We start from the raw sequence: 11,810 nt of genomic DNA, 5'->3' as shown, positions 1-11,810 counted from the left end.
ACACAGATAAAATCAAATAGTTAATAAGTTGGACATTTTTATCCTGTTTTTTTTTATTAAAAATTTTTTAAGTGTTTATTTATTTTTGAGAGAGAGAGACAGACAGACAGACAGAGCACAAGCAGGGAGGGGGGCAGAGAGGGAGACACAGAATCCAACGCAGGCTCTAGGCTCTGAGCTGTCAGCACACAGCCCGATGCGGAGATTTGAACCTACCAACCGTGAGATCATGACCTGAGCCGCAGTCGGACGCTCAACCGACTGAGACACCCCGGCTCCCCTATCCTGTCTTTAAGTTGGAATTTTGAAGAACTCTCTTACTTCCCACTTAGGACCCTGAGGCAGAGAGGTTAAAATGCTGTTCTAGCCACTAGTGAGTAACAGACCAGGGAGGCCAGTAAACGCAGGATTCCCAGAGCCGAACACAAAAATAAACAGGAGAAAAAAATAGCTTTGAACTCCTTATTTATTAATCAGATCACCAGCATTTACCTTCCACTGGTGTAAATGCTGTAACCGGGGCAGTCTGACCAGGCAGGTAAGGATCCAACTCAACTGTGTGTGTTCAGACACCTAAAGAAATAAAACAGAACGTTAGCGAAGGTGGTCAACGTTTTCTTGCATATAAGGCAAAAGTAAACAGGTGTTACCTCAAGTGACAGAAAGTGCAAATCAAGGTAACTTAAAAAACGACAGGCAAAGGGGGCTGATTCATAATGCACAGCATTTGAGATGAAGAAGAAAATTTTAAAACTAACCAATACAGGGGCGCCTGGGTGGCGCAGTCGGTTAAGCGTCCGACTTCAGCCAGGTCACGATCTCGTGGTCTGTGAGTTCAAGCCCGGCGTCAGGCTCTGGGCTGATGGCTCGGAGCCTGGAGCCTGTTTCCGATTCTGTGTCTCCCTCTCTCTCTGCCCCTCCCCTGTTCATGCTCTGTCTCTCTCTGTCCCAAAAATAAATAAAAAAAAAAGTTTCTATATCAAAAATAAATAAAAAAAAAAAACAACTAACCAATACAATTACTATTCTAGTGTTTAGATCTGCACGACATCCCTAGCAAGTGGCTGGCCAGACTCTGCTTCAACGTCGTCAGTGAAAGGGCTTCATTATGTCCCGACGCATCCTTTCCATCTTTAAAAAGCCAAGGAAATTGACACATGCGTGCGCACTCACGCGCGCGCACACACACACACACACACACACACACACTCAAATCCTCTTTAAATAACTTATAAATATGTGAAAGCAACTATAATACCTTACATGTAAATAGTATTAGGAGAGGAAGGTTCTGGCCTCAAAATCAGTGATTGAATCTTTTAGATCTGGAGTAATTAGAAATTTGCTAATCACTTCATCATTCCAAAGGTGTTTTGTTTTGTTTTTTTAGTTTCCATTTTTCTCCTCCTTCCTCCTTCTTTTGTGCTCCATTCTCCCTCTCCTCCTCCTTCCATCTTCTTTTTAAAAAGAGCTGTAGTCAACAAGAGAATATAACCTTTTCTCAATTTGTTTTAACCAAATTTAATCAAGTAACCAAACCTGGCAACAGCTGGGATGATTCCTGGGTCCAGGCCAGGTTCCAATTGATGACTTAGAATTTAAGGGCTAAGTATCCCATTTCTGGACTCTGGGGATTCCGAGCCCTTCATCCACTGTGGCTTTTTTTGGTGTCCATATGATTTCCTTAAAAAGCAGAGACTGTTGCCAACTCTGAAAAGTGGCCCCAAATGTGTTCTTTGTGGGTTTTGCAAAGGGAACATGAAGCACTGGGGCCCAGTCAGCCCCGGCCCATTTTACTAGCAAGGAATCACCATCTGGTGTAAGATAGTTTCTCATTTTTTTCCTCGAGTCATGGAGAGGGAAGAGTTGTTTTTCACATGTTTGACAAGGAATTGCTTTTAAAGTTTTGCAAGTCACTGGGCTGAATCCGTCATCTTTCTTCCAAGAGGCATTTGGGTTTCATTGAGAACAGCACTGTCCATACAAATTGCTAACTGCTGCTGTAAACAAACAGCTAACGGACAAAAACAGTAACCCTGCATGGGAGCAGGAGGATTATAGTTGCTTCCAATCATCAAGCAAAACACATTCCCATTAGAACTAATAAAACAAGAGTTGTTTTCTTGGCATGAAGAAGTAGGAGAAAATTTTTTTTCTCCTTTACTGAATTAGGGAAAGGAATGAAAATACAGAAAAATAACCATGCATATGTAGAAAGAGACAAGACGACTGACTCCTTTCCTTCAACTTGGCCTTCAATGCTCAGTTTTGATGATATGCAAAAAGCTTCCACCGTGTTTTCATGAAATCAAGTATTTTCCCTGGAGTGGCTTTTTTATTTGAACATACGGAATGAAACCTACTTAATATTATACAGTGATCTTCCTGGTATTTCCATATAAGGGGCATAAGAATAATTAATCCAAATTATTCTTATACAGAAAAAGGTCGGTAAAGAGTCAAAGGCAACTTTCAGATCATTGTATCATTAATCATTTATCATTAATAATTATATAAGAAGGGGTAAAATACTTCAGGATTTGGCTCTCTTAATGTATCCATATTCACAACAACTGCTTGGAAAGGTTCAGATTTCTGTCTGGGGAGAAGTGGAAACAGTATCTAAATATAGTCATTCCTACTAAATGTTGTGAAACAAACAAAATAACAATCTGATCTGTTTTAGCTACAGAAAAATAAAAGCATGGGACACAGAAGGTGGCTTGTCAACCACCCACAAGCAAGTCAGCAGGGCCTGAAAATTCTGATCCCCGAGTTGTAACAAGTGAAGATACATACATCCTACAGCTGTAGCAGAAAAGCAGAGTCTGGCACCCTGTGCTCAGTAAATACTGGCTGAATGCATGAACAATACCAAAGGCTGCGGGAAGAAAGGTAAGGGCCCAGAAGAATCCATTCCATTTAGTAACAGACTTGGTGGTCCAGGCAAAGCAGTTTCAGCCGAGTGACTGGGATGGGAGCTAAATTAAGGAGGGGCGGGTTGAAGTGTGACAAGGTGGCAGGAAGGCAGATACACAAGACGTGTAGCCGAATGGTGAAGAGCTCTACCTTTGCAACGAAGCTGCCCAGATCTGAATGCTAAGCTCTGCCACGTGTGAGCTGGGTGACCCTGTGTAAGTGACTTCATCACTCTATGCCTGTTCTGTCAATGTATAAAATGAGGTTAGCGACAGTATCCGCCTGACAGTGCTTAGAACAGTACCTAGCACACAGCAAGCACTCAATAAATGGTAGTTACTCTTATGGATAAGTTTCAGAAAGACTTTTGTTTTAACTTTCTATTTTGAGATAATTGTAGATTCACATACAGCTGTAAAAAAATAATACAGTGCAACCCAATACACCTTCACCCAATTTCCCCCAATGGCAACATCTTGCATGACTAAACTACAATATCACAACCAGGAAATTGAATTGGATACAATCCATCTACCCTATTCAGATTTCACCAGTAGTATACTCACTCATTGTGTGGGTATATTTAGTTCCGTGCAATTTTATCACATATGTAAGATATTCCTTCTTTAAGGAAGGAGAGAGATGGGAATAATAACTAGTAGGGGTTAGAGAATACAAATTTTACTTTGTTTTTTAAGGTGGGATAGACCCACTTTCTATGAAATGTCTTTCGCTGAAGCAGGAAGAGGGGAAATAAATACAGATGAGGATCTATTTTATGGGATAGGAGTGGAGAGCAGAAAGTTAGAGAATTTCACATCTAATAGGCTCTGTTATCTTTGAAAATAGAAGACAGTCAAGTAGAAACAAATGGGATGAGAAAATATACTCAATGGAATTGCTGGGTTTGACTGGAAAGAACAAAAAATCCTAAGGCTTGATGTTTTGTGGATGCTTTTGTGAATGAAAGAGGACAATCATTCATAAAATACACTCTTGGGAAAGCACTGTTGTTCTTCAAGGTAGACTAAAATATTCTTCATAAATCGTAGGTGCTTTTAAAACTTTGCAGAAAAAATTAAATCAGTTGATTGCATTTGATTTCCTTTAGCCAGCAAAAAATCTTAACGGGATCCGATAAATACTAAACGTAAATAGTAAAGAATATTGATAAATTAAACAACATCAAGTTTACTAAAATTTTCTTTATCAAACACTACCATTTATTTTTTTTTTATGAAACTTATTGTCAATTTGGTTTCCATACAACGCCCAGTGCTCATCCCAAAAGATGCCTTCTTCAATACCCATCACCTACCCTCCCTTCCCTCCCACACCCCATCAACCCTCAGTTTGTTCTCAGTTTTTAAGAGTCTCTTATGCTTTGTCTCTCTCCCACTCTAACCTCTTTTTGTTTTCCTTCCCCTCCCCCATGGGTTTCTGTTAAGTTTCTCAGGATCCACATAAAAGTGAAAACATACGGTATCTGTCTTTCTCTGTATGGCTTATTTCACTTAGCATCACACTCTCCAGTTCCATCCACATTGCTACAAAAGGCCATATTTCATTCTTTCTCATTGCCACATAGTACTCCATTGAAACACTACCATTTAAAGAGGGAAAAGACATGGGAAGCCTGGGTGGCTCATTTGGTTAAGTGTCCGACTCTTGATTTCGGCTCAGGTCATGCTTTCATGTTGCGAGTTTGAGCCTTGCATCAGGCTCTGCACTGACAGTGTGGGGCCTGCTTGGGATTCTCTCCCTCTCCCTCTCTCTTTCTGCCCCTCCCTCACTTCTACTTTCTCTCTCGTTCAAAAATAAATAAACTTAAAAAAAAAAAAAAGAAGGAAAAGACAAGTCACAGAGTGGAAGGAGATATTTGTAAATCTACACAGAATATATTGATATACAAAATATAAAGGATTTCTACAAATTAATTAGAAAAAAGCAGATAACACCATAAAAATGGACCAAATGCATTAAGTTCAAATTAAAGTCATAATGTGACCCCATACATACACCTCAGAATGATTAAAATGAAAAAGTCAAATAATACCAAGTATGGCAAGGATACTGGGTACATTTAATACTTTTCACTACTGTGAGAATGTAAATTGGTGTACCAACTTTGAAAACTGACTGCATCCACAGTTAACATTCATATAACAAACGGCCCAGTTGTTCCATTTCTAGGTATATATCTAACAACAATATGCACATATGTTTGCAAAAATATGTGTGCAGAATGCACTGTAACAACCCCAGATTGTAAGCGATCCAAATGTCCACCTACATAGGATTGATAAATTGTGGTATATTCATACAATAAAATACTATAGCAATGAGGATGAATGAACTATTGCATTCAACAACATGAATGAATTTCATAAATATAATGTTGAGTGAGAGAAGCCAGACACAAAAAAGTATATACTAAATAATTCAAATTATATCAAGGTTTAAAAACAGGTTATGTGGAAAGGGGCATGAAGAACATTCTGGGTACAAGTTCATGGGCGTGTTCAGTTTACAAAAATAGATAAAAAGCTAGCAAGTCTACATTTGTTCTTGAATAAGATAAAATTAAAATTTTTGGTGTTTCACTCAACATTATGTTTATGAAATTCATTCATGTTGTTGAATGCAATAGTTCACTCCTCTTCATTGCTATAGTATTCCATTGTACGAATATACCACAATTTATCCTACGAAGGTGGACGTTTGGATTGCTTACAATTTTTGGTGTTTAAAATAAGGTGGAGGGACTTCTGGAATGGCAGAGGAATACCCTCTGACAATCTGCTCTTCCATAAAAGCAATGAGAACACCAGCACAAATTGTCAAAGGCAATTTTTATAGAATTCTGAAAAGGAACCAAAGGCTTGCCATAACGGCAAGAGTACCTACTTAAGAAAAATAATCTGAATCTCAGTAAAAACAGAGTTGTGCGGCATTTAAACTCACCCTATTCCCCTCACCCCTGCCCATGTCTGTGGTGGCTCTGAAAACCAGCAGCCTAGCAGCCACTGGAAGGGAAAGACTGGGTTAGGAGCTTCTCGAAAAGTCAATTCTCATCTGCATACAACTGTCACTCCTTGAGCTGTCTGACAGCTCTGTGGAAAAACCTCACTGGCAGGGCTTGCTGTTAATTGACCTCACTTCGAGCCCACTCAGTGGTAAAAACCCTACCCGTAGGACATTTTCCAGAAATAATCGGCAGCAATGATTTAATACTGCAGCTGTCTGAGGTGCTGATACCAGTAGGGGAAAACAAGAGGCTAGCTAAAAACTAGGAAAAAGCTGGGAAATAATATGGCCGTGGGGTACTGGGGAAAGATCTGACTGACATATTCGTGGGCATCTAAAAGGACACACGCATGTGCAGGGCTCTGCACATGTCCAGAAGAGATCCTAATCTTTCACCTCTGCCCCACCTTCAGACCCTGTATAAATCCCTCAACAAAGGGTCAAGAATACAGGATCAAGGCATTTGGAAATGTCTGTTCAATTTGTACCTGAACACTAAGCTAACCCAACAGAGACTGCAGTGGCTAGACACAGCAGTGTAAACAGACTTTACAGAACTGATGCAGGAAAGTCAACAAACAGCAATGACAAAAGTGAACCCTAAGTGTGTGCGGGATTTCATTAGAGAATTCTTACAAATTTAAAAATACTAAATACCAATTCTTCATAGTCTCTTCCAGAAAATAAAAAAAGCGTGCTTCCCTACTCATTCTAGGAGGCCAGTATTATCTTGGTACCAAAGTCGGGCAAAGGCATCACGACAAAAGACGACCACAGACTGATAGCCTTTACAAATATAGATGCAAGGGGCGCCTGGGTGGCTCAGTCGGTTGAGCATCCGACTTCGGCTCAGGTCACGATCTCACGGTCCGTGAGTTCGAGCCCCGCGTCAGGCTCTGTGCCGACTGCTCAGAGCCTGGAGCCTGTTTCAGATTCTGTGTCTCCCTCTCTCGCTGACCCTCCCCCGTTTATGCTCTGTCTCTCTCTGTCTCAAAAATAAATAAACATTAAAAAAATAAAAAAAATAAAAAAAAATATAGATGCAAGAATCCTACAAAATACTAATGAACCAAATCCAGCAACATAGATAAAGAATTACACAACATGATCAAGTGGGATTTGTTCCAGAAATGCAAGCTTGGTTTAACATCCAAAAATCGGTCAATGTAATACTACAGTAATCGAACAGTGCAGTACTGGTATAAGGATAGAATATATAGACCAATAGAATCGAGAGCCCAGAATTAAATCCACACATCTACAGCCCACTGATTTTCACCAAGGGTGCTGAGACAATTCACTGGGGGCAAAGAATAGTCTTTCAACAAATGGTGGTGGGATAAGTGAATATCTACATGCAATGTTTACATGCACAAGAATGATATTGGACCCTAACCTCTCATCATCTATAAAAATCAACTCAAAATTTAGGATCACAGACCTAAATGTTAACAGCTGAAACTATGAAATGTTCAGGAAAAAAACATAGGAGTAAATCTCCATGGCCTTGGGGTAAGCAGTGGCTTGTTAGATATGACACCAAAAGCATAAGCAACAAAAGAAAAAAAATCAACAAACTGGACTTCATCAAAATTAATAACTTTTGTGTTTCAACGGACACCATCAAGAAAGTGAAAGATGATTCACAAAATGGGGAAGATATTTGCAAATCATACATCTGATAAGAGAACTGCATCCTGAATATATAAGAAAACGCTTTATAACTCAACAATAAAAGACAAATAAATGCAAGTAAAAAATGATAAGGATTTGAAAAGATATTTCTTCAAAGAAGATAAACAGCCAATAAGCATATGAAAAGAAGGTCAACAACATTAGTCACTAGGAAAAGATAAACCGAAACCACATTGAAATACCACTTCACACTCACTAGAATAGCTAAAATAAAAAAAGACAGACCATAACAAGTTTTGGGAAGGAAATGGAGAACTTGGAATCCCTATACATTGGTGGTAGAACCCTCATACACAAAGTGATGCAGCCACTTTCAAAACAGTTTAACAGTCCCTCAGAATGTTAGATATAGATTTACCTACCCTATGACTAGCAATTTCACTCCTAGGTGTATCCCAAGAAAACTGAAAACATATATCCATACGAAAAGCTTTACACAAATGTTCATGGCAGCATTATTCGCAATAGCTAAAAAGTGGTTACAACCCAAATATCTGTTGACTGATGAATGAACAAAATGTGGAATATTATTCAACAATAAAAACAAATGAAGTACTGATAATGCTAAAACATGGATATACATTGAAAACATTATGTTAAATGAAAGAAGAAATCACAAAATAACACACGCTGTATGATTCCGTTTTTATGAAAGTTTCAGAAAAGGCAAATCCACAGAAGACAAGGTTAAGAGTACTGGTTGCCAGGGAGTGGGTAGAGAGGGCAATGGACACAACGTTTCTTTCTAGAGCGACAAAATGTTCTAAAATGTTCTAAAATTGATTGTGGTGATGGATGCACAACCCTGGAAATATACCATTTTAAGTTTATTTTATTTTTGACAGAGAGACAAAGAGAGCACGAGTGGGGGAGGGGCTGAGTGAGAGAGAGGGAGAGAGAATTCCAAGCAGGCCCCACACTGTCAGCACAGAGCAGAACGTAGGGCTCAAACTCACGAACCGTGAGATCATGACCTGAGCTGAAAGCAAGAGTCAGACACTCAACCAATTAAGCCACCCAGGCGCCCCTGTAATCATGGTTTTAAATACAATCTATATAACTGATGACCTTTGAATTTGTACTTTCAGCCAGACCTCCTTGCTGAACTCTAGACTTCTATACTATTGAGCATCTTTACATAGATACCTAGTGGACACCTCAAACTCAACACATCCCAAACTGACTTCCCACTCTTCCATCCTGCACCTGTTCTGTCCACAGTTGTCATCTCTGTTGGTGGCAACTCCATCCTTGCAGTGACCTAGGCAAAAACCTTGGAGATATTCTCACACCTCATTTTCTCTCATGCTTCACATCTAATCCATCTGCAAATCTTGTTAATTCTACCTTTAAAATATATTCAGAATCTTACCACTTTTTAACACTTCTGCTAGCACCCTGGTCCAAGGCACCATCAACCCTCACCTAGATTACTGTAATAACTTGCTGATTGGTCTCCATGCTTCCACCTGACTGCTCATACAATCTATTCTCAACACAGCTCAACTGATCTTTTAAAACCATAGATCATGCGACTTTTCTGTTCAAAACCCAGCACTTCCCGTTTCCTTTGAGTAAAAGCCAAAGTCCTTATAATGGCCTACAGGACCAGGCACGATCATCGACTCCTATTCAACCCTGTAACATCTGTGATTCCAGTCCTCCAGCCCTCCTCCCTCTCTGCTCCCTCTTCTCCAGCCATGCTGGCTTTCTTGGGTTCCCTGAACACACCAGGCATGTTCCCACCCTAGGGGCTTTGCAAGGGCTCTTTTTTGGTGATAGGAATTCTCTTCTCCCAGATAGCCACCTGGCTGACTCCTTCACCTTAAGTTTTTGCTAAAATATCATTAAGGAGGCTTACCAGACTGCACTGTTTAACATAACAATCTGTCTCCCTCAATGACACTCCTAATATCCCTTAATGTTTTTCTGAATAACCTATCACCTCATATACCTTATGTTTGGAAAATTTACTATAGTTATGAGTACCATGGTGGCAAAGCAATGGGAATACCTAGCAGAGTACCAAGAACACAGTAAGTGCTCAATAAATATTTGTTAAATGAATGCATGAATGAAATTAAAGATTGATTAATGGGGAAATGTCTAAATAAAGTGTGGCATATTTATATAATAGCACACTATACAACACATAAAAGAAATGAACTAGATTTATATGTATAAATGTGAGATCACAAAAACATACTGCTGCATGAAAAAAGAAAATTGCTACAAGCACCCCAATATGGCATTACTTATATAATTTTTAAAAACCATACAAATAAAAATATTATATATTGGTCATGAAATTATATGTGAAAACCAGTTATGAAAGATTGGCTAGATTGACACACACCAAATCTATGATTTTGGTTGCCTGGGGAGAGAGAAAAGGGATGCAGGGAGGAGGGGTATGGGGAGTGGCAAGGGGAAGAATTAAAGGGGACCTCAACTTCATAATCATTTTTTTAATATAAGAAAGTCAAGCAAATATGACAAAATGTTAACAATATTTACCCTTGCTGTTGGAAACATGAATGTTTGTTACATTATTCTCTAAAAATATCTAATTAACAAAAAGAACATAGAATACCATGATTCCCAAAGCTATAGCTGTTAGGTAGCAATCAAATGCATTCAAGCAATTAGCTGGTTCAGTAAATAGTGGATCAAATGTCTAAAATACCCTCAGTGTCCCTCAGGATTTTACTATTTCCCATAGAAACACTATCTTCCCAGGAATCAGGCCCTGTAAATTTTGGTTAGAACACTTGGAAGATCATTCAGACTCACAAATTCCCATTTATCATATCTTCTCAAAACCAACAATTTCAGGCTGAGTATTTTTATTGGACTCATCATCCCCATGACAAATCCCCTTCACAGAACCTTGTTTGGGGATCTGATCTTAATTAAAAGCAGTATGTTATCAACGATAAACTCTCACTCACTCTCTTCAACTGTCAGTATTTATGTGTACACATTTGGATTTTTTCTATACGTTTTCTAGTCCAATATTTCCCAAGCTAAATAAACAGCTTCTATCAGCCTGCAGTTGAGTTAAAAGTCATCCCCATCTAAACTGTATTGCATATTGTGTATATGTATGTATGTGTGTATATATGGATTTAAAAAAATCTATTGCATTATATTAGCCAGCTATTTCTTGGCTATGCTGAGTAACAAGTAACCCCCAACATAAATGGCTTATAGCAATGGCTTCTTTCTCATACACATTATATATTGGTAGCTGAAGGCTGGCTATAGCTCTATCTTATACACCTCCTCATTCCAAGACCCAAATGGAAGGAGTATTCCCTATCTGGAACATGCCATTCTCAAGTTAGAAGAAAAGAGCAGCAGAGTTATAACAAACAGGAAATTGCTTTTAAAGGTTCTGTTTAGGCATCATGTATACAATGCCCACTCACTTTTTACTGTCATATGGAGGAACCCAACATCAGTGGAGTAGGAATAGACACTTCTCCTATAGGATGCACTCAGAGTCACATGCCAGTGGATGAGGGCACTTAATCCTCATACTACTAGCAAACTATTGCTAGGGTTAGCAAACTACTGCTCACAGGCCTTTGGCCTGTGGACTGTGTTTGTTCAGTCCATGGGCTAAGAATGGTTTCTACATTTAAAAAAAAAATTTTTTTTTAATGTTTATTTATATCTGAGACAGAGAGAGAGAGAGACAGAGCATGAGTGGGGGAGGGGCAGAGAGAGAGGGAGACACAGAATCCAAAGCAGGCTCCAGGCTCTGAGTTGTCAGCACAGAGCCTGACGTGGGGCTCGAACCCACAAACTGTGAGATCGTGACCTGAGCTGGAGTTGGTCGCTCAACCGACTGAGCCACCCAGGCGCCCCTGGTTTCTACATTTTTAAAGGGTAATCAAATAGGGGCACCTGGGTAGCTGAGTTGGTTAAGCGTCCAGCTCTTGACTTCAGCTCAGGTCATGATCTCAGTTTGTGGGGTCAAGCCCCACATCAGGCTCTGGCTGACAGCATAGGGCCTGCTTGGGATTCTCTGTCTCCCTCTTCTGCTGCCCCTCCCCTGGTCTCTCTCTTTCTCAAAAATAAATAAAGGATAATCAAATGAAAAAGAGTGAGAGGGAGGAGAAGGCAAAATAGGAGGAGGAAAAGGAGAAGAGGTGGTGGTGATG

General features: G+C 39.6%; 1 protein-coding gene across 1 annotated transcript in view; it reads right to left on the bottom strand.

The window, feature by feature from the left end:
* WARS2 (tryptophanyl tRNA synthetase 2, mitochondrial) overlaps positions 1–11,810 on the bottom strand; it is a 95,760-nt gene that overhangs the window by 19,178 nt on the left and 64,772 nt on the right. Inside the window, exon 3 of the mRNA XM_049616484.1 lies at positions 493–573. Within this exon, the coding sequence (XP_049472441.1) occupies positions 493–573 (81 nt within the window). The remainder of the gene's footprint in view (positions 1–492; positions 574–11,810) is intronic.

Source organism: Panthera uncia (genome assembly GCF_023721935.1).
Source record: "Panthera uncia isolate 11264 chromosome C1 unlocalized genomic scaffold, Puncia_PCG_1.0 HiC_scaffold_4, whole genome shotgun sequence".
NCBI lineage: Eukaryota > Metazoa > Chordata > Mammalia > Carnivora > Felidae > Panthera > Panthera uncia.
The sequence above is the reverse complement of the archived record's forward strand: the minus strand, read 5'-3'. Positions and strand labels throughout refer to the sequence as shown.